Here is a 24,086-nt window from a genome sequence, read left to right as displayed (position 1 = left end):
GAAGGATCCGCCACCTCTCAGGAGGTGTGGTCGGCTGCAGAGCACTGCTCCAGCCGCTCTAAATGGGTCAGGGGCCAGCCCTGAGGGGTTGGTTCTCCCTGTGGAGACTTTCTGTCAGTCTAGAGGGCTGCCAGGAGTCTCTCGTGAGTCCTGTGTACTGTGGAGAAGGGCTGCGCAATTCAGTTCGCGTCTTCTCCTCCCCGGTTCAACGGGGTGTGTCCCACCCTGGTGGGACCCGTGCAGGCTTTGATCCTGGGACAGGAATCACGTGCTCTCCTGAGGAAACGGGCCATCGAGGTGGTTCTCTCCTCCTTGTTTAGAGAGTCAGGCTGCTACAGCCTGTGCTTCATTGTTCCGAAGAAGGACGGTGGGTTGCATCCCATTCTGGATCTTCACTCATTGAACCACTCACTTTTGAGGCTCGGCTTCAGGTTTCTCGTTTAGGAAGGTCGTGTCTCAGGTCAAGTCCAAGGACTGATTTGTCATATGTTAGATCTGGAGGTTGCATGCTTCCATGCAGCCGTCCTTCACCGCACACAGGAGGTTCCTGAGGTTGCTTTCGGGGTAAAGCTTACCAATATCGGTCCTTCCATTCGGCCTAGCGCTCTCACCCCGTGCCTTCACAGAGTGCGTGAATGCGGCACTGACCCCACTGCGGCTTTAGGGCATCCGCATTTTGTATTATATCGACGATTGGTTGATGTTGGCTCGTTAGAGCACCAGGCAGTTCGGCATTGAGATGCTGTTCTCGCCTGCATGAAGGTACTGGGGTTCAGACTGAAACGCCGGGTAGAGTGTACTTTCCCCAGCGCGGAGAACCACTTTCTCGGCGTGGTGTGGGACTCGCCGAGTTGCGGGCACGGTTGTCTCCCACCTGGTTTGTAGTCATCCTCATTGCTGTCAGGAGGGTAGGAGCAGGCCAGCCAGTCACTGTGAGGCAGTTCCAGAGGCTGCTGGGTCTCATGTCGGCAGCGTCCAGTGTATTTCCACTCGGCCTTCTCCGCATGTGGCCCCTCCATTGGTGGCTCCGGGGCAGGAGGATTCTCCCCCAGAGGGAGTCTGTATCGTACCATCAAGGTCTCGCGGTGTGCCCTTTGAGCCTTGGTTGCATGGTAGGACCCTACGTTCTGTCCCGAGGCCTCGTTTTAGGGACTCCTTGTCGTCGCATAAAGCTAACGACGGATGCTTCCCTCACGGGGTGGGGAGCGGTCATCAGTGGCCACTCCACCCAGGGTCTGTGGAGCGGCCCACATCTCTTGTGGCACATAGGTTGCCGGAAGATGCTGGCAGTGTTGTTGGGGTTACAACACTTCCTCCCAGTCCTTAGAGATCGCTATGAGTTGGTCCGCACGGACAATACTGCGGTGGTCTCGTACATCAACCACCAGGGGGGCCTCCGGTCTCGCCCTTGCAAACAACTGGCACGGGAGGTCCTCTTGTGGGATGTCTGAGCAGACGCCCTGTCGAGACAGTGGCTGCAATGGGACGGTCTTGGCTGAGGCTACGCCTGTACGCCTTTCCCCTGATTGCGCTGCTCTCGGGAGTTCTGGAATGAGTTCGCCGGGAGGGAGTCTGTCTCCTCCTGGTAGCACCTCGATGGTGGGCGGAACCCTGGTTCACCCCTGCCCGGAGTTGTGGAGGCTGTGGCCCCTGAGGCCGCACGGTTCATAGCGGCTGTTCTCCCTACCGAGGTAGTAGAGGCCCTTCTCCACTCCAGAGCTCCCTCCACGAGGAGGTCGTATGCCGCACGATGGCGACTGTTCACGTCACGGTGTGAGCACCATAACTTGGACCCAGTTAACTGCCCGGTCGGTTAAGTTCTGGAGTTTTTGCAGGTACAGTTTGCCACAGGGGTAACCCCTTCGACCCTGAGGGTTTCCGTGTTCACTGGGTAGGTCCCATTGGTGACACGTTTCCTCCACGGCGCCCGGAGGCTGAGGCCCGGGACGCGACTCAGAGTGCCTGTCTGGGACTTGGCAGTTGCCTTGTCCTGCCTGGAGTTGCCCCCTGGCATGGCCAGGGTGTTTCTTTCCCCGAGGAACGAGACGCTGCGTCTCCATGCCACACTCCCTGCATCCCTGCAGCGCTTACCTTCTCTCTTTGCAGAAGCTAATGTCGCTACCACCCCACAGCCATCTTGTAGCTTCCTGGTTACGCGACGTCGCCTGTCTATGACGTCATGGCTTGCCTTTTGGCTAGATTTCACACGTGGTTCAGAGCGTGGTCACGCAGGGGCGTTCCCATAGCGTTTCGACGCAGTGTCTCGTTCCTTCGGGGAACTATGGTAACGTTCGTAACCTAGAGACGATATCACCCAAATAAGGATGGGTTCCCCTTTTAAGTCTGGTTCCTCTCAAGGTTTCTTTGTTATGAGAGGTTTTTCCTTGCCGCAGTCATCTCAGACTACATCATTAGGGATAAATACCGTCAATCACCTTAATTCTTAAAATTTGTGAAGCTGTCCATTGTGAACAGTGCTATAGAAATAAACCTGAGTTGACGTGACACTAAGATGTTGGTTTCACTGGTTACTTATTCTGGCATGATACATTTATGAAATGAAATAAAAAATGTGTATAGAATTGTATGTTTTTGACATACTCATCTGGATTATCAATGGCACTGGTCACAGCACCAAACAGCATCATAGCCTTGTAAAAGGAAAAATTCAACATTTACTTATTTTTACACATATCCACACACAACAACCTTTATACATCGTAATGTAATACTTTCCATGTTTTGATGTTCGAATTCCTCTCTAAAGTATTTAACTCTGCATGTGTTTTGTTACCTGCTCATGGCTCCAGCTCTTGTTATTAATTAGTGAAACCTCAATAGAGCTCACTGTTGAAAGGAGAACAAGTGGGATATGCATAACTAGTGCATCTGGGACATTCTTGATCACTTTTGTCTGGTCTACAGAGATGACCTGGAGGAAAAATCATAAAATAAAAATAAGTGAACACATATGAACACATATATTCACCTCTATATATATATATATATATATATATATATATATATATGTGTGTGTGTGTGTGTGTGTGTGTGTATATATTTTCATACATACACTATACCAGTCAAAGCTTGGACACAACTTATCAGTGCTTTTTCTTTATTTGTATAGTATATTATATATATATTTATTTTCTTTCACCTGCTTCCATTAGGGGTCTCCACAGCAGATTATCCGCATAAACTTTTCCTTTCACTCGTACAGATACTCTTCTATCACATATCACTCCTGCAATCACTTTTCTCCACTCACTCCACCCTGCCTGCATTCTTTTCTTCGCTTCTCTAACACACTCTCCATTACTTTGCACTGTTAACTTCAGGTAGCCTAACTCCTCCACTTTCTCCACCTCTCACAGAGAGACATCGTGCCTCACCCTGTCCGAAATTTCCGGCCATGCTGCTGGAAGCCTCACTTTTGCCCTCAAGCTTTTTTCGGCGACGCCGTTACTTCGGTAGTCAAAAGGTTTCAGGAAACCTAAAGACAATCAGCGGCGTTCCAGCGCTACCTCCCTCGCCCCAACCTTATGTTTGGCAGATGCAGCCCCAACCTTAACCCAGAGACAGAGTGTCGTGATGCGCTCTCCCCCTGTACAGGTCCCCACATGGCACCCTGGGCCAAAGCCTCATGAGGTGACAGATCTGAGGACTGTAGCACCACTTTCTCTGCACCCGTTTTCCTCCGGCCCCAGGGACCTGGCTCATCTACCCTGCCATGAAATGTGCTTCAGCTCCCTCTCTCCTAGGTTTCCGCCCAGCATCGTTGCGGACCAGGAGGCCTTGTCACTAGAGCTGCATCAAGGCGCTGCCCCGGCTCTAGGCGGACTGGAGGTTAGTCTTGAGAGACTGATACTCTTAAGATAACACCTGGCAGCCTGGATAGCTCTGCCAGACGTGTCCAGATGGGTCGTGCTTCATGACACTTCGACACTTCATGTTTCTCTGCTCTCTCCTTTAGCCACTGTTTGCAACCTTGGGATAACTATGGACAATGAACTGTCCTTCTTCCCACATGTCGTTAATGTGGCTCGTTCTTGTCGATTTCTTCTCTACAACATAAGAAAGATTCGACCATTTCTGTCCACACAGGCTGCCCAGGTGCTTGTTCAGTCTCTTGTCATTTCAAGACTCGACTACTGCAGCTTTCTGCTGGCAGGTCTTCCCCTGAACGCTATTCGCCCACTGCAAATGATCCAAAACGCAGCTGCACGGCTTGCGTTCAATCAGCCCAAGTTCTCCCACACCACCCCACTGCTGCGTTCCCTTTACTGGCTTCCAGTAGCTGCATGTATCAGATTCAAATCACTGATGCTTGCCTACAAGGCCAAAAATGGGCCAGCGCCATCTTTCCTCAAAGACCTCATCACATCTCGCACTGCACCATGCTGTCTGAGATACTCCAGCACTGCTTGACTGGTACTACCTTCTCTCAAAATGAGAGGTAAGTACACTTCAAGGCTCTTCTATGTTCTGGCACCGAGGTGGTGATATGAACTTCCCCTAGATGTCCGTACAGCGGAGTCCCTGACTATTTCAAGCGATGACTGAAGACCTACCTCTTCCTAAAACACTTAAATTAGCACTTTCCAAGTTACATTTATGTTAAGTTTGCAATCTTGCGTACCAGTGTAGATTTATTCATTACTAGTGACTCAAAGCCCTTTTGTACATCGGTCTGGATAAGAGCATCTGCTAAATGCCGCAAATGTAAATGTAAATATCATGCGCACTGTAGAGACTTCAGGGCATCCGTATCCTCAACTATATCGACGATTGGTTATTATTAGCTCGATCAGAACAGTAGAGGTCTGGCATCAAAATGTTGTTCTTGCTCACATGAAGAAACTGGGGTTCGGCTGAATGCCAGGAAGAGTGTTCTTTCTCCATCACAGAGAACCACCTATCTCAGCGTTATATGGGATTCGACAACTATGCACACGCAGCTTTCTTCTGCCCGCATTGCGTCCATCCTTTCGGCGGTCAGGAAGGTGAAAGAGGAGGCCCCCTGTACAGGCTGGTGCACCAGATCCTCCTGTGGGCCCAACTTACATCCCAGGTCGTTTAAATGAATCAGCAGACTCCCTGTCAAGGCAGGTGTCTAGACCCGGGGAGTGGTGCCTCCACCCTCAGGTAATGGAGCAGATCTGGGAGAAGCTTGGCAAAGCCCAAATAGACTTGTTTGCGTCTCTAAAAACATTGCACTGTCCCCTGTGGTTCTCCCTATATCCTCCAGCCCCACTGGGACTGGATGCATTGGCACACCTGTGGAGGAGGCGGCTCCTGTACGCTCCTGTACGGCCCCCCCGTGCTGCTTTTAGGAGTTCTGGAGACAGTTCGCTACAGCAGTACAGTCAGTACAGGAGCAGTCAGGACAGTACGCGTACAGGAGGCGCCTCTGCCACATATATATATATATATATATATATATATACTGAACAAAATTATAAACGCAACACTTTTGTTTTTGCCCCCATTTTTCATGAACTAAACTCAAGGGTCTAAGACTTTATCTAGGTACACAAAAGGCCTATTTCTCTCAAATATTGATCACGAATCTGTCTAAATCAGTGTTAGTGAGCACTTCTCCTTTGCCGAGGTAATCAATCCACCTTACAGGTGTGGCAGATCAAGATGGTGATTAGACAGCATGATTATTGCACAGGTGTGACTTAAGCTGGCCAAATTTAAAGGCCACCCTAAAATGTGCAGTTTTATCACACATCACAATGTCACAAGTTTTGAGAGAGTGCAATTGGCATGCTGTCTGTAGAAATGTCCACCAGAGCTCGTGAATTAAATGGTAATTTCTCCACCATAAGCTGTCTCCAAAGGCGTAACAAACACAGACCATGTGTAACCACACCAGTCCAGGACCTCCACATCCAGCATCTTCACCTCCAAAATTGTCTGAGAGGAGCCACCCGGACACCTGCTGCAACAATTGGTTTGTATAACCAAAATTTGGAAATTTTGGTTTTTACTGTACAGTTCAAAATGCGTGATGCAAATAGTGGTCACACCAGATACTGACTGGTTTTCGGACCCCCCCCCCGGAGCCCCCAAAACAGTAAAACTGCACATTTTTGTTGCGTTTATAATTTTGTTCAAAGTAATATATATATATATATATATATATATATATATATATATATATATATATATATATATATATATATATATATATATATATATAATACATACAGTGGCGATCAAAATTAGAGAACAATTTATAAACAATTGAACAATTCTGAAATTGTTAAATTGCTGCTAATCTGTTTTCAATTGCTGCTAATCTGTTTTCTGCAAAATAATGTTTTTTTTTAAATGCTTAGTTAATTTGTGGAAAAGGTGTTCTGGTAGCATGGTATAGCCAGGACAAAAACTCGTTCAACTGTTGAGCAGTGAAGATGACATTATTTCAGAATTGTTCAATTGTTTATAAATTGTTCTCTAATTTTGATCGCCACTGTGTGTATATATATATATATATAAAATGTATGTTTATATACACAAAATCATTGTGATTTTGGCATCATTGACTGTCTCTGTGTTAGCAAACAGATTTTCCTAGGACAACCTGCAAAAGCTGCCATATTAAGGATGCTCTGTCTGAGATTTTTAATTATGAAGTCATCCTGCCATGAGCAGGGAAAGCATCCTATATATTTTTGCATTATTATAATAAAATGTAATAGATTATAGAATGCACCTGCTGGACATAGGTTTCCTGTAGAATTACTCGAGCTGACTGAATGTTATTGATGAATGTTGGATTCTGGGACAAAGAAAGAACCTCAAAAGATGGGATGCTGAACATGGTTGCAGAGGAAACTCCTTCAATTAGTGTTCCCAAAGATAACAGAGAGGATGAACTGCTAATCTGTTAAACAAAACAATAGCCAATCAGATCAAAACTCAACATGAAGATCACATATTCTCTTTTAATTATATATATCACACATTTTAATGGGTTAACACTACACTTTATAAACAACTACTAAGTTTCGTGGTCATCTATGCAGGTCTGCATCATTATGAACATTTCTGAACATATGTGCTAAGAAATCCAGTGTAATTTGCCTTGTGAAATTTGAAGTTTGTCATGACGGCCCTCAATTATTGTATGTCAAGTAGTTCAATTTGATAATTATTTACTCAAATACAAGGCAATACTCCACTCAATGCAAAAAGACATCATTTTTGTTAGATAATAGTGTACACTCACATCAAAGCCTGAACCAATGATGCTCTGGATGAGGGCATTTGCTTGCCCTTGGTCCCAGCCACTGATGCTACACAGCATAGGCAGAGCACTTTTTATTACATTGGAGGAGGTGGCGCTTATCTGACCAACAGTAAGGCCCACACTCTGTCTGCTAAGCAACTCAATTGTAGTTGCAGACAAAGTAGAAAACTTTGTCACGAGTGTTGCTGTAATCTGAAAGAAAAGGAGGATGGGTAACATAATGTAACAAAATGAATCAATTGTCATGTTATTGGAACTCGTATTAAAAATTAACTGAATACCTCTGGATTGGTTTTACTGCAGAATTTGTTGATGCTTGACAGAATGGTCTGACTCTCTTCAATTCCAAGAGGAGCAAAAACAGAGCCAGGTGATTCACAGAGAAGTATACCTGGTAATCTATAAATAACACACACACACACACACACACACACACACACACACACACACACACACAGAAAGTTTGATGAACATCTGCCACCATATACAGTACATAAATAAAGAACTCATATCTCAGTGGCAACTGCCACTCAAACCTCAACTGATTAGTTGTATAAATTAGATAATTGTAAGATGCTCTGGATAATGGTGTCTGCCAAATATATATATTCTATATATTAATATTCTTACATTTTATTAGTTCAGGGGAGTCCTAATTTTGATGAGTGGAAATAATATGTTTTGTATTTTTTTATTTAGTTTTATTGCAGTGATTTAAATAAATTTTATGAATTTACAAATTAAAATAATGATAATACAAACGTGAAAAGCAGATGTAATTAATCAATGTGTGTTTGAGCTGCATACACTCTATACATTTTTATATAACCTGATAATCCAATTTAGACCAAATCATCTGTCTCCATACCACCCTGTCCTCTACATCTGCCTCTTTCACACAAACTACCTGCATGTTTTCCTTCACCACATCCATGGACCTCCTTCTTGGCCTTCCTCTTTTCCTCCTTCCTGGTAGCTCCATCATCAGCATTCTCATACCGATATAACCCATGTCCCTTCTCTGCACATGTCCAAACCATCTCAATCTTGCCTCCCTCACCTTGTCTCCAAAACATCCTACATGTGCTGTCCCTCTAATAAACTAATTTTTAATCCTGTCCATCGTCGTCACTCCCAACGAAAACCTTAACATCTCCAACTCTGCTACCTCCAGCTCCACCTCCTGTCTTTTACTCAATGCCACTGTCTCTAAACCATACAACATCTCAAGTCTCACCACAGTCTCTCAACTCACAGATACTCTTCTATCACAAATCACTCCTGCTATCACTCTTCTCCACCCACTCCACCCTGCCTGCACTCTTTTCTTCACTTCTCTAACACACTCTCCATTACTTTGCACTGTTGACCCCAGGTACCTGAACTCCTCCACCTTCTCCACCTCTTCTCCCTGCAACCGCACCCCTCCACTGCCCTCCCTCTCATTCACACACATGTACACAACCCCTGACATCTAAAATAGAACCATTTACTATCCTATAAAATCACTTGATTTTACAACAAAATTAAGTTCCTAATTTATAAATTAGTTTTGGCATTGAGTCTCCAAGAATGCACACATTATCTGTGATATATATTTTGTTGTCCACATTGGATTTGCTGACACTGTTGCTTACATTGAATTGGGCTGTAATTTTTTTTTTAAATATACCCATTCCTCATTTTGATGATCAACTTTTGTCAAAGTCTAGGGGCAGCTAAATGTATAGTAAATTCACATTAAATAAATACTTAATTCATAGAGAATCAAACTTAAATCTCCAAAATAGCCCTGGATAAAAATATGAAGATGTAAAAATACTCTTGTTACATGTACTAAAGCTGATATTGTAAACATTGTAAAAGCCTTTCCATTCTTAACTGTTATAACCCCTGACATCTCAAATAGAACCATTTACTATCCCATAAATTCAAAGCAGTTGACCTACCTTAATATTTTTGTACTATAATCCTGAATTGTCACACTATAAAATCTTAAAACAATTACAAAACTTACAAAATTGTTATTTAAGAAGCAATTGCCAACTAAATATTGGGCATATTTAGTATACACTTGAACTAGGCGGGACTTTGATCAGGAATTTGTCAGAACTAAATTAACCTGAAAAATATTTTCCGCAGTGTTATGTCACTCAATTACTTTCATTTGGTGCTAAGTGGTGATTACATTTTGTACTTAGATAGTAGATTAGTAGAAGTAATCGATACTAGATTAGTATTATATAGTGCATGTACAGTGTTTTACCTTAAGGGATTAAACGAGGGATTCTGGGTATATAATCGAGTTGTGTAGTACTCTGTGACGCTGACTGCAATTTTTGAGTTATTGAACAATTGAAGATTTTTTGAATTCTCCAGGAACAGACCAATCTACAGGAAAAGATAAAAACACAATAAACAAACAATTAATGTGTTTACATTTACATTTATTAGTGGTGAGCTGTCAGGGCCAGCAAGGCCTTCTCTGCTGGCCTAAAAACTATCAGAAGCACTGGCCATCATTTACAACCTAAATTCTAATATTTGTTCCTTGAAATTGTATTAATTTATTCTCAACAGTTTATTTTCTTCATTTTGTAGCGTTTCTCTTGGCTGCACTGCTTCCAGTATGTGTATGTGGATGTTAGATTTTTGTCCAATCAGATTTCAGCCTCTATGTGCTGCCATGTCAATCTAATCCACCCAGGGCCTTCAGAATCAGTAGTGCTGGCCAATGTACCTTAAACTATATTAGCAATTGATCTGTTTCTTTAACCAATCTAAACTTCACCTTACAGGGCCACCTAGCCAAGAATAGTGTCAGCATTTTTCTGTCATCTAATTCGTTGGTCAGAAACTTTTACAGCCCAGAGTTAGACTTTTTTATGCCCACAATGGCTGACGGAGGATGAGAAATTTATTTGGTCTCGGACATAGTTAAAAATCCATTTTTAAGGCGGACATTTTCAGAAAAGCTAGACATCGTGATGAGAGGCCAGCCAACCATTAGGGTTGCACAAACCAGTGCACTTTTAGTGCCTGTCCCAAGCCCGGATAAATGGGGAGGGTTGCGTTAGGAAGGGCATCCAGCATAAAACATGTGCCAAATCAAATATGCTGAACACGAAAGAGAAATTCATACCGGATCGGTCAAGGCCCGGGTTACCAACGACCGCCACAGGTATCGTTAGCCAACAGGGTACTGGTGGAAATTGGGCTACTGATGGCTAAAAGGGGAGAAGGAGAAGAGGCAGATGTCTACAGAGACAGCAGTGAAAGGAGAAGTTGAGGAGAGTAGAGGTTCAGGTTGGTAGATATGTTGTGTGTTCAGGAGACCAAGTGGAAAGGGAGTAAGGCCAGGAACATTTGAGGTAGGTTTAAACTGTTCTTTCATGGTGTGGATGGAAAGAGAAATGGTGTAGGGGGAAGAGTACAGTAGTGGAGGTAAAGAGAATTTCTGATAGGATGATGAACGTGAAGCTGGAAGTTGAAGGGGTGATGATAAATGTCTAGATAGATGTCTAGATAGATAGATGTCTAGATGTCTAGATAGATGTCTAGATAGATTGATCATCATCACTGCACCCCGCAACATTGTATACCCGCCACAAATGGACATTCGGTGTAACCCAGATGAGGATGGGTTCCCTCTTGAGTCTGGTTCCTCTCAAGGTTTCTTCCTTATGCCATCTCGGGGAGTTTTTCCTTGCCACAGTCGCCAGTCGCCACCGGCTTGCTCATCAGGGACAAACTTACTCATAAAGAACATATTTACGTTTAATCACCACATTATCTGTGTAAAGCTGCTTTGAGACAATGTTCATTGTTAAAAGCGCTATACAAATAAAAATGAATTGAATTGAATTGAATTGAATAGATAGATAGATAGATAGATAGATAGATAGATAGATAGATAGATAGATAGATAGATAGATAGATAGATAGATAGATAGATAGATAGATAGATAGATAGATAGATTGATTGATTGATTGATTGATTGCAGGTCTACAGTTTTGTTTCTGGTGTCCTTTGACAACTCTTTGGTCTTGGCCATAGTGGAGTTTGGAGTCTGACCTTTTGAGGTTGTGGACAGGTGATTTTTATACTGATAACGAGTTCAAACAGGTGCCATTAATACAGATAACAAGTGGAGGACAGAGGAGCCTTTTAAAGAAGTTGTTACAGGTCTGTGAGAGACAGAAATCTTGCTTTTTTGTAGGTAACCAAATACTTATTTTCCATTTTTTTTTTCAGTTAGTCTCTAATAGTTGAAGTGTGCCTATGATGAAAATTACAGGTCTCTCTCATCTTTCTAAGTGGGAGAACTTGCATGGCGTCTTTCAAAACAAACTTTGCTATCTATCCATCCGTTTTTCCTCTTTTAATAATCCTTAATTGTTTTTGTCTTCCTGACTTGTGCCTGTAGTTAGTTAACTCGACTATAACTAGTGTTGTTTATATTTATTTTCTCTCACTCACATCTCTGTATAATAAATCTGTTCGTGACGATAAGCACTATGCCGGTTGTTTGTCTGCATTCCAGCACAGGTGAGGACTCGTTCGAGTTGCAAACGGTGGCGTTGAGACAAGCCAAGCCCCGATCGAGGACGTCTCCACCTCCACCACCGGCCTTCGAGATCTCGACCGAGAACCGCTTCGTCCCCCTCCCCGAGACGGAACGCGACACTGTTATTCTCGGAGATTCCATCGTCCGGCATGTCCGCGCTACCCGAGCTAAAGGTAAGGTGCACACTCGCTGTTTTCCTGGTGCTCGTGTTCTGGATGTCGCTGCGCAGGTACCCGCGATCCTGAACGAGAACTTCGGAGCGGTTGTTCTCCATGCCGGATCAAACGACACCAGGCTGCGGCAAACGGAGATCTTAAAGAGGGACTTCAGGATCCTGGTGGAGACGGTACGCAGCACATCACCCACAACGAGGATCATTGTGTCAGGACCTCTTCCCACTTACCAGCGAGGGGCTGAGAAGTTTAGTAGACTTTTAGCTCTAAATGAATGGTTACAGTCATGGTGTCGAGAACATAAACTTCTCTTTGTTAATAACTGGAACTGTTTCTGGGAGCGTCCTAGGTTCTTCCGCCCTGATGGCCTGCACCCCAGCAGAGTTGGAGCAGCAGTGCTATCAGATAACATCTCTAGGATACTTCACAACATCTGACTGGTAAGACATCAAGAAATCTTCAACTATAAGAACACGCATACTACAGACCAAATAGTTACAAGTTTACACACAGCCCAGTTTATAGAAACCGTATCTATTCCTCGGGTAGTAAAACCAAGAATTACATACACAAGATCCAGAAATAATCTTATTGCAGTTAAAACTGAAAAATGCCAGATAAACAAACACAACAAAGTTCTAAAGTTCGGTCTTTTAAACATTAGATCACTTGCACCCAAAGCACTGATTGTAAATGAGATGATCACAGATAATAATCTCTCAGCACTCTGTCTCACTGAGACCTGGATTAAACCAGGTGATTATATGGGTCTAAACGAGTCGACACCGTCAGGATATGTTTATAAGCATGAGCCCCGTCAGACTGGTCGTGGGGGGGGTGTAGGAACCATTTATAGTGCTTCTCTTAATGTTAGTCAGAGATTAGGATTCAGCTTTAAATCATTTGAAGTGCTCGTTCTTAAAATTGCACTTTCAGACATGCATAGAAAACTCGCTCTGGTCACCGTGTACAGACCCCCAGGACCCTACGCTGATTTTCTTCATGAGTTTGCTTGTTTTCTCTCAGACCTCTTGATCAGTTTTGATAAAGTGCTGCTTGTAGGATATTTTAATATTCATGTAGATGATGCAAACGATGCCCTAGGATTATCATTTGTCGATTTACTAAACTCTTTTGGAGTTAAACAAAACGTCACCAGACCAACCCACCGTTTTAACCACACACTAGACTTAATAATATCCTACGGAGCAGACGTCACTGATATAGATATTTTACCCCAGAGTGATGACATCACAGACCATTATCTCCTACTGTACACACTACCGGTAGAGCAGATTAACCGTGTTTCACCACGGTATCGACTTGGTAGGACTATTATTCCAACCACTAAGGACAGATTTATAAATAACCTGCCTGATTTATCTCAGTTTCACATTAAACCCATAACTGCTGATCATCTTGATGAGATGGCGAACAACATAGACCTTATCCTGACTAGCACTTTAGACACTGTTGCCCCCATCCGGTTAAAAAAGGTTCGAGAACAAGCACCTGCACCTTGGTATAATAGTCATACGCATGCCCTAAAGAGAACAACACGTAATCTGGAGAGAAAATGGAGGAAAACTAAATTGGAGGTATTTAGAATTGCGTATAAAGACAGTATGCTTAGCTACAGACAGGCGCTAAAAGCTGCTAGAGCTAAACACCTGAGCAAACTCATAGAAAATAACAAAAACAATCCCAGGTTCCTTTTCAGTACAGTCGCTAAATTAACAACAAATCAGGGATCTGAAAAATGTGTTCCATCAAAGTTTAGTAGTGAAGACTTTATGAATTTCTTCACTGAAAAAATAGATATCATTAGAAAAACAATTGTGGCAGTTCAACCTCTGACAGCATCTCCCGACACAATCGTACTTACAACCCCACAACTACACTGTTTTACATGTATAGGACAGGAAGAGCTGTATGATGCTATAATGAAAGCTAAATCAACAACATGTCAGTTAGATCCAATTCCCACTAAACTACTGAAGGAAGTGTTATATACAGTTGGTGAGCCTCTTCTCAATATTATTAACTCCTCACTATCGTTAGGTCATGTCCCTAAATCCCTCAAGTAAGCAGTTATTAAGCCCCTCATTAAAAAACCTAATCTGGATCCAAGCACGCTATCGAATTACAGACCAATTTCAAATCTCCCATTTATGTCTAAGATTTTAGAAAAGATTGTCGCTGCCCAGTTATGTAACCACTTGCAGGAGAACAATATCTTTGAAGAGTTTCAGTCAGGTTTTAGGCCCCATCATAGCACAGAAACTGCTCTAGTTAAAATCACTAATGACCTGTTTTTAGCTTCAGACCAAGGCTACATCTCCCTATTAGTTTTACTAGATCTTAGTGCTGCGTTCGACACTATAGATCATGATCTTCTCCTCGATCGCTTACAGAATTACATTGGTATTCAGGGACAGGAATTAAGCTGGTTTAAATCCTACCTGTCCAATCGTTACCATTTCGTAGATTTAAATGGAGAGCTATCCAGGATAATGCTAGTAAATTATGGCGTGCCACAAGGGTCAGTTCTAGGACCCATGCTTTTTACAATATACATGCTTCCATTAGGAAATATTATTAGAAGGCATGGAATTAGCTTCCATTGTTATGCTGATGATACCCAGCTATATATTTCATCCAAACCAGGCGATACAGCTCAATTAGCTCGCATAACTGAGTGTGTTGAAGAAATAAGAGATTGGATGACCCATAACTTTCTGCTATTAAATTCTGATAAAACGGAGATTTTGCTCATCAGCCCAAAAAATAGTACACAGAAGCTCCAGCATCTCAGCCTGCATTTAGACGGTTGTTCTGTAACTACTAGTTCAACGGTAAAAGACCTGGGAGTTATTTTAGACAGCAACTTATCTTTTAAAAATCACATCAATCAAGTTACAAAAACAGCCTTCTTTCACCTTAGAAATATTTCTAAGCTAAGAAATATGTTATCTATATCTGATGCAGAGAAGCTCGTCCATGCGTTTATGACCACTAGAATAGACAACTGTAATGCATTACTAGGTGGATGTCCTGCATCATTAATAAACAAGCTTCAGTTAGTTCAGAATGCCGCAGCAAGAGTTCTTACTAGGTCAAGAAAATACGATCATATAACCCCAATCTTATCGTCCCTACATTGGCTTCCTATTAAGTTTCGAATAGACTACAAACTACTGCTACTCACTTATAAAGCACTAAATGGTTTGGCTCCCATGTATCTATCCAGTCTCTTAACACGCTACAATCCTTCATGCTCCCTGAGATCTCAAAACTCTGGGCTTCTAGTAGTTCCTAGAATAGCAAAGTCCACTAAAGGTGGTAGAGCATTTTCACATTTAGCTCCTAAACTCTGGAATAGTCTTCCTGACAGTGTTCGGGGTTCAGATACACTCTCCCAGTTTAAGTGTAGATTAAAAACATATCTTTTTAGCAAAGCCTACACATAACACACATCACACACATCACATCACAACCTTGTGCTCCAGAATATATGATCACATGCACATTATCAACTTGTGCTGTTAATATCATGAACAGCAGCTACGCTAATTCCTCTCCACTGCTTCTCTTTCTCTCCCCATCCCGAGGCATCCTGAGGTTTGGCCAGCTCCAGTCACGTCCCACCTCGTGAAGATTATGGACCTATGGATGATCATGGAGAAGTAGATGCCGAGTGTTTAAAGGCCCTGGCATGGAGAAGCTGATGCTGGATCTATGATGATCACAAATTGTTCTGTATTGTTGAAAGATTTATGACCAAACTCTTGATGTCACCCATATGAGGATGGGTTCCCCTTTGAGTCTGGTTCCTCTCAAGGTTTCTTCCTCATATCATCTAAGGGAGTTTTTCCTTGCCACTGTCACCACGGCTGCTCATCAGGGACAAACGCACACCATTCACCTTCACTGTTGTTTTCTGTAAAGCTGCTTTGAGACAATGTCTGTTGTGAAAAGCGCTATACAAATAAACTTGACTTGACTTGACTTGACAATTGGTGGCTGACTAAATACTTTTTTTGCCCCACTGTATGTAAGCATATGTACAGTGAATAAATATAAAGGCTATAACAGTGCAGAGACGTGTGGACATAATTAAGAAGTACAGATAAATTATTCTAAGGCTATGGCATTGAAGACGAATGTGCAGAAGTTAAAGGTTATAAGATTATAGCATTTAAGATGTGCAAGCTGTATATATATATATATATATATATATATATATATATATATATATATATATATATATATATATATATATAATTAAATATATTAAAAAAGTATATTATTAAATAGGGTTAGGGTAAGTTAGGGTTAGGGTTAGTGTAAGGGTTAGGGTAACCCTAACCCTAACCATAACCCTCGCGTTGTGCACGCGCCCCCATCTTGGTCTATGTGTGCTTATCAGTAGGTCATCACAGTGCTTATGCTCCACAAGTGGGTTGTGAGATGGAGGAGAAGGAAAAATTCTGGAGTAAGGTAGATGAAGTGGTAGAAGGTGTACCTAGGAATGTAAGATTGGTGATTGGGGCAGACTTTAATAAGCATGTAGGAGAAAGGAACAGAGGGGATGAGGAGGTGATTGGTAGGTATGGCTTTTAGGAGAGGATTGTGGAAGAGCAGATGGTGGTAGATTTTGCTAAAAGGATGGTAATGGAAGTGGTGAACACTTATTTTAAGGAAAAGAAGGATCACAGGGTGATGTATAGGAGTGGAGGAAGGTGCACACAGATGGACTATGTTACATGTAGGAGATGCAACCTGAAGGAGATTGGGGACTGTAACGTGTTGGTAGGGGACAGTGTAGCTAGACAGTATCAGGAAGTGGTCTGTAGGATTGTTTTGGAGGTAAAGAAGAAGAGAAGGAGAGTGAGGACTGAAAGAAGAATAAGATGGAGGAAAATAAAGGCAGAAATCTGTAGTATGAGATTCAGGGAAGAGGTCAGACAGGGGCTCAGTGGTGGTGGATGATTTGGCAACTACAGCAGAAGTTTTAATTTGGGTAGGTCATTTACAGAGTCTCAAAAGGGGGCACCTAGTAACAGGTTAAGTGCACTTCATCTTTAATGTGTTAGCATAGTGGCAAACATATTACAGTACTGATTGGAAGATTGTAAATGGGGACATGCATACTGTATCCCACTTTTCACTTAAGTTGTTCTCAATAATATAATTAGCAATAAAACTAAAAAAGAAATTGCCTGTTCGTACCCCACTCTGTGTGTGTTACCTTGTTATCTGATATAAATGATTGCAGATCACTGAGGGTGATAAAGGTAATGAAAAATCCAATGTTGTCTGCAAACCAGGCAGTGGAGTTCAGAAAAGGATCTGAGGAGTTATAGCAGCGGGGGCTGGCATCTGCAAAATACACAATCACATGTTGAGACACACATGTAGTGCACACACAAACAAACGGAAATGCTTGTACAGAGAGAACTAGAAAAAAGAAACAAGAAAAATTTAGTTATTCTTACCACCACTGCTCAGATACACTTTTATAGAGCTGTACACATCAGCTTGGGAGAAATCAGCTGCAGAAAAATTGAAGTTGTCCCCCAGGATAGACACCCTGCTCACAAACACATACGTACAGGAGATTTCTTTACTATATGACCTCAGTTTTTTTTCGCCACCAGACATGTGGCAGTGTTTATGATGAAAACCCTGTTTAATGAAACATCCAATAAAGAACTTACAGTTTCCTGTATGACAGACAAGAGGCACCACTGAGCTGGGTGGAGCTGATGAGCTGAGAACTGAGGTAGGGCAGGTAGTGAACCAGTATAACATTAAACCACTGTTCTACATCAGCCTGAGTTGAGGCACTGAGAGCACGAGGCCACACACACTCCAATGTTTGGCTGGCCAGAACTGAGGACAAAACAGGCTCCTGTAGAGAGAAACAGTGATTACTCTATCAGCCATTCCTGGCAGAATAAAGGCAAGTAGTCTACATGGACAAAAATCTAGGTGAAATAAAAACTGGCCTACCATCTCCAGGTACTGATTGGTTCTATTGTAGTTGTCAAGTAGTGTGCAGAGCTCAGAACCATTAACAACTGTGTTTGGTCTGTTCAGGAACTCACTAAGTTCTTCCAGAGAGATGGAGCTCAAGAGCTAGAAAAGACAGAAGAAAGACAAAGCATTAACTACAGATAGTGATGTGCTTAACTCATTGGCTTTCCTACAGTGAGCGAAGCACTGAAGCAATTGATGTTATAGAGCAAACACACCTCTGTCTGTCGGTCATCTGGGATAAGAGACAGGAAGTCTATTAGGTCAGGGAATCCAAAACTGAGGAACAACTGTTTCAGGAACATGTAAAAGCTTCCACCACCATAGCAACTCAGGCCTGCGAAGCAACAGAGGACACTGATGTAAAAGGTCTGTGGTGCATCTAGGACACTCCTGACTTACCCTAACCCTAACATTATCAGCCTGAAATCACATCTTCTTATCACTGCCTACCTAGTAGCCTGAAACAGCAAATAAACACACAAACCTTGGCTGGACTGGTACTTGAGATAGTCTTGTATGTAATTGAAAACAGTGTTGGACTGTGTTGCAGAGAGGTCACTGTACACATTATCAAGTCCGTTCACTCTGTAAATACAGCAAAAGTGGGAAACAAATTCAAATTCTAAAAAGTAACAAAATAATCATTTGCTGTGTTTGTGTTATGAAGAGATGCTCACATCTCTCTGTAGGAGTCACAGCCGATGGTCATGGGGATGATCGACAGGGTGTTTGAACCAATACCAGGAAGTAAGATGGAAAGGTAATTCTGGAACCACAGGGCAAAGTCCTCTGGGCTGAAACGTTGGAAGTGAGGCACCAGATCTAAGAGCGTTATGTTCAGAATGGTGTCTGAAATTGCTGAAGGAATGCTAGTGAGGTTCATCTGCAATCACAAGGTATCATCCATCAATTAGTATGCACAGAATAATGTCTTTTTTGATAAAAAAAAACAAAAACAAAAAAAAACACAAGAAAATAATTTGTGATCTGGTCTTTAGGCAACAGAGATGCTCACTTGTATTGCAGTCTGGCTGAAGTTTGTGAAGAACATGCCAAGTTGATTGAGATCAAAAGATGCGATCATACTGCTAAACACCTCTCTAATCACTAAGTCATTTCCCAACACTCCTGTATCCGCCTGCAGGATGAACTGAGCCTTCTGCTCAATGGACAGTAAACCAAACACTGCAACCTGCAGGAGAAAAAAAACATTCATATCACATTATGTTTACACCAGGTCTTCAAGTAAAACAAATGGACACTGCTTGCAGCAGCTGTCTGTTCTCTTCATCAAAACCCAGAAACCAACTGTTACTACTACAGTCAGCTGCAACTCCACAAGAAACATAAAGTTGGTGCAATTGGGATGTTACTCACACTAGAGAAATTTGCATTTAAAATTTTCAGCTCTGTCAAGGTGGCATAATTGAAGAAACTGCCAAGGTTCGTTAAAAGCCAGTCATTGCTGCCTGAAGTTGTGGAAACACAGCCAGGATCTAGATGGAACCAAGATCATTAGTTCAAGCACGTAAAGACAAGTTAAAAAACTGTCAGTTTTCTGTATTAGAACAACTAAAAGGGGAGTACTTACCTGGTGAGCCATCTTTTGAGAGGAAAGGAAAGATGAATGAAGAAAAGACCAGCTGCTTCTGTTCCTCTGTCATGAGTGATTCTTGACTACTGAGAGCTTCCACACTATGTTGGGTGAGAATAGATAGATTTTTTTTTAACAATTATTTCTTCATGTCCTATATAACACATCTGAAATAAAAAAATTTCATTGTCCATACTTACACAATTTGGTAGGTCTCACAGCTGAATTTTGTGAAACTGAGGCTGGATAGAAAGTCTGTGGACACTGATGAAAACAATGGTCTGAGCCTCATCTGGAACCACTTTGTAACAAAAGTGATATTCTTCAGCTGTGCTGTAGTGAAGTTCTTGATTATCACTTCCGCAAGAGCATTAAGTATACTTGGGTCAGGCTTGGCACTGCTGAGGTTCTACAAAAAAAAAAAAAAAAAAAAAAAAAAAAAGGATATATATATATATATATATATATATATATATATATATATATATATATATATATATATATATATATATATATATATATATATTTTATATATATATATATATATATATATATATATATATATATATATATATATATATATATATATATATCCTTTTTTTTTTTTTTTTTGTGAGAAAGAGAGAGAGAGAGAATTATAGAGAATTGTAGATTGATTGATCTATAAATTACATACATGCATATATACATTGAGCATTATCTTGTATTAAAACGTAGGAGGTAGTGAGTAGAGGCCAGCTCAGTGAAAATATGTAAACATGTAGGATGTTTTGCAGACAAGGTGAGGGAGGCTAGATTAAGACGGTTTGGACTTAATCTTAAACCTGTTGACCGCAGGTACCTGAACTCCTCCACCTTCTCCACCTCTTCTCCCTGCAACCGCACCCCTCCACTGCCCGCCCTCTCATTCACACACATGTACTCTGTCTTACTCCTACTGACTTTCATTCCCCTGTTTTCCAGCACATACCTCCACCTCTCCAGGCTCTTCTCAACCTGCTCCCTACTCTCACCACAAATCACAATATCATCCACAAACATATTCCATGGAGACTCCTGTCTGACCTCGTCTGTCAACCTGTCCATCACCACTGCAAACAGGAAAGGGCTCAGTGCCAGTCCTTGATCAGAATCAGAATTAGAATCAGGTTTATTGGCCAAGTGTGTTGACACACACAAGTAATTTGGTTCCAGCTGTTTGTTACTCTCAAAAGTACAGACATAAATAAAACCTATACATGACAAAACAGACACGACAAGACAAAACAGACTATACAAGACAATACAGACAATGTGAGACAGTATAGACAGTTTGGGTAATACATAGGGATACAGACCAGTAATGTACATAAAGTGTGGGAGTGCATGGTAGTGCAAATGACAGTATTGTGTGCCAGGTATGATTAGAGAGTTTACTATAAAACTTTGTACAGTATATAGCAGCAATAGTGTGTGCAACATATACAGATAGTGTGATGAGTGACACTTCTGTGCAGTACTCATAGATGCGAAGCAGGGAATATAATTATGGTCAGTCGTTAGTGAGGGTGATTGCTTGGGGAAAGAAACTGTTCCTGTGTCTGGCAGTTTTAGTGAACAAAGTTCTGTAGCGCCTGCCAGAAGGGAGGAGCTGAAAGCTGTTGTGTCCAGGGTGTGAAGGGTCATTAATGATTTTTTCTGCCCTGTTTCTGGTTCTTGTATGGTACAAGTCCTGGAGAGTAGTGCCCAGAAACTTGAAGTTCTCCACAGATGACACAGGGATGTTGGATATTGTGACGGGGAGTAGTGTTGAAGGGTGTTTCCTAAAGTCCACTATCATCTCCACAGTTTTGAGTGAGTTTAGCTCAAGGTTGCAGCCATTCTCACCTTGAACCAGTCTGTTGTTCCTACTGCACACTTCACTGCTGTCACACTGTCCTCATACATGTCCTGCACCACCCTCACATACTTCTCTAACACACCAGATTTTCTCATACAGTACCACAACTCCTCTCTCCACCCTGTCGTACGCTTTCTCTAAATCCACAAACACACAATGCAACTCCTTCTGACCTTCTCTATACTTCTCCATCAACAATCTCAAAGTAAATAAGGCATCTGTGGTGCTCTTCCTCTGCATGAAACCATACTGTTGCTCACAGATGGTCACCTCTTCTCTCAGCCTGGCTTCCACTACTCTTTCCCACAACTTCATGGTGTGACTGATTAACTTAATTCTCCTGTAGTTACTCAAGGTCTGCACATCTCCCTTATTTTTAAAGATCAGTCAGTACCAGCATACTCCTTCTCCATTCCTCAGGCATCCTCTAACCTTCCAGAATATTGTTAAACAAACTGGTTAAAAACTCCACTGTCATCTCTCCTAAACATCTCCACGCTTCTACCGGTATGTCATCTGGTCCTACTGACTTTCCACTCTTCATCCTCTTAATCGCTGCTCTCACTTCCCCCTTACTGATCCTATCCACTTTCTGCTTTACATCTCTACACCATCCAACCTTCTCTCTCTCTCATTTTCCTCGTTCATCAGCTGCTCAAAATACTCCCTTCATCTTCTCAACACACATTTTCCTCACTAGTCAACACACCTATCTCCACCACCATGTCTCTTTGTCTTCCTTTCTATTTCCAGATGTCACACCAAATACTTACTCTCCTCCTCTTCTTCTTTACCTCCAAAACCATCCTACAGACCACTATCCGATGCTGTCTAGATACACTGTCACCTGCCAACACCTTGCAATCGCCAATCTCCTTCAGGTTGCATCTCCTGCATAGAACATTGTCCACCTCTGTGCACCTTCCTCCACTCTTATACGTCACCCTATGCTCATCCTCCTTCCTAAAATAAGTGTTCACCACTGCCATTTCCATCCTTTTAGCAAAATCTACCACCATCTGCCCTTCCACATTCCTCTCCTTAAGGCCATACCTACCATTACCTCCTCATCACCTCTGTTCCCTTCACCTACAAGCCCATTAAAGTCTGCCCAATCACCAATCTTTCATTCCTAGGTACACATTCTACCACTTCATCTAATTCACTTCAGAATTTTTCCTTCTCCTCCATCTCACAGCCAACTTGTGGAGCATAAGCACAGATGACATTTATCATCATCCTTTCAACTTCCAGCTTCACGTTCATCACTCTATCAGAAACTCTCTTCACCTCCACTACACTGTACTTTTCTTTTAGAATCACCACCATTTCCCTTTCCATCCACACCATGATAGAACAAAAAATGTGTACTTAAGTACCACAAAAAAAATTCATACCATGTTGTAAACCTTGTCCAGTGCTTCATCCAAAGGCACAGCCAAATTGTGGAAAAAAAGTTTCCAAACTTTTTGTGCGTACTTTATGCTGTCTGTAAATTTACATATTAGCAGTTTTGCTATATCATCAGTAGACAGAACAGAAACCTTGAAACACAACAACATAAACAAAGAAAAAAAAAAAAAGAATTAGAAAAAAATCTATTACAACATGGCTAAAATTCAGAAATTGAATTTGGCTTACTAATGAACAGGCATAGTCAGGGATGCTGAAGTTGCATAGTATCGCAGAAGCATTTCCATACAAGAGCATAGTCTTAATTGCTTGACTGTGGAGAAAAAAATATGAAGCATTATTCTTATATTACTACTCACTTAATTACACTCATTCTTGGTTAACAAAGCTCACCTGTCTACACCTTGACATGGGTTAACTGTAACAAATGAAGTGGTGATGTTGACACTTGATGTAGGAACAGTAGAGGTGGTGTTAATAGCATTACCAGGGGCAGCTGTGCTGATACTGACACTGAAATTGTTTTCAGCAACATTTGCTCCAGGAGAAGTGCTGATATCAAAGCTTGTAGATGGGGCTGCAGTAGTGGTAAGGACTATGTCACTATTAGCAGTTTTGACAGTTGTTCCAGAAGAAGTGCTTATTTCAAAGCTTGTATTTGGGGTAGCATTGGTGTTAAGGTCAACATTAGTAATGGCAGTTATGTTTATATTTGGTCCAGCAGAAGTGTTGATTTCAAACCTTGTATTTGGGGAAGCTGTAGTGGCATAAAGGGCATTGCTAGTGGCAGATATGTTGACAGTAACAACAGAGTTGTTTTCAGTAGAAGTGTTGATATTAATATTTGCATTGGAAGAAGCATTGGTGGTAAGGTCAACATTAGTAATGGCAGTCGTGTTAACATTTGCTCCGGCAGAAATGTTGATTTCAAATCCTTTAGTGGGGGAAGCAGTGATTGTTAGGAGGGAATTGCTAGTGGCAGGTGTGTTGACAGTAATAACAGAATTGTTTTGAGTAGATGTGGTAATTTTATTATTTTCAGGGGAAGAAGTGTTGGAAGTATGGTCGACATTAGTAGCGATATTGGTGTTATTTGCCCCCGAAGAAGTGCTTATTTCAAAGCTTGTATTTGGGGTAGCATTGGTGTTAAGGT

The 24,086-nt window shown here is 41.9% G+C and overlaps 1 protein-coding gene across 1 annotated transcript in view; it reads right to left on the bottom strand.

The window, feature by feature from the left end:
- Window positions 1–24,086, bottom strand: part of LOC310737433 (uncharacterized protein) — a 107,542-nt gene that overhangs the window by 15,084 nt on the left and 68,372 nt on the right. The window contains exons 192-211 of the mRNA XM_083561761.1: window positions 23,327–23,536; window positions 23,162–23,246; window positions 22,918–23,064; window positions 19,842–20,050; window positions 19,639–19,742; window positions 19,425–19,543; window positions 19,063–19,239; window positions 18,725–18,930; window positions 18,532–18,632; window positions 18,263–18,381; window positions 18,021–18,146; window positions 17,726–17,919; window positions 17,504–17,598; window positions 17,257–17,387; window positions 9,531–9,655; window positions 7,546–7,663; window positions 7,244–7,456; window positions 6,728–6,898; window positions 2,795–2,932; window positions 2,602–2,651 (exon numbers count right to left, since the gene is read on the bottom strand). Of these exons, the coding sequence (XP_083417887.1) occupies window positions 2,602–2,651; window positions 2,795–2,932; window positions 6,728–6,898; window positions 7,244–7,456; window positions 7,546–7,663; window positions 9,531–9,655; window positions 17,257–17,387; window positions 17,504–17,598; window positions 17,726–17,919; window positions 18,021–18,146; window positions 18,263–18,381; window positions 18,532–18,632; window positions 18,725–18,930; window positions 19,063–19,239; window positions 19,425–19,543; window positions 19,639–19,742; window positions 19,842–20,050; window positions 22,918–23,064; window positions 23,162–23,246; window positions 23,327–23,536 (2,838 nt within the window). The remainder of the gene's footprint in view (window positions 1–2,601; window positions 2,652–2,794; window positions 2,933–6,727; window positions 6,899–7,243; window positions 7,457–7,545; window positions 7,664–9,530; window positions 9,656–17,256; window positions 17,388–17,503; window positions 17,599–17,725; window positions 17,920–18,020; window positions 18,147–18,262; window positions 18,382–18,531; window positions 18,633–18,724; window positions 18,931–19,062; window positions 19,240–19,424; window positions 19,544–19,638; window positions 19,743–19,841; window positions 20,051–22,917; window positions 23,065–23,161; window positions 23,247–23,326; window positions 23,537–24,086) is intronic.

Source organism: Silurus aristotelis (genome assembly GCF_946808225.1).
Source record: "Silurus aristotelis genome assembly, chromosome: 2".
NCBI classification, from domain to species: domain Eukaryota; kingdom Metazoa; phylum Chordata; class Actinopteri; order Siluriformes; family Siluridae; genus Silurus; species Silurus aristotelis.
The sequence above is the reverse complement of the archived record's forward strand: the minus strand, read 5'-3'. Positions and strand labels throughout refer to the sequence as shown.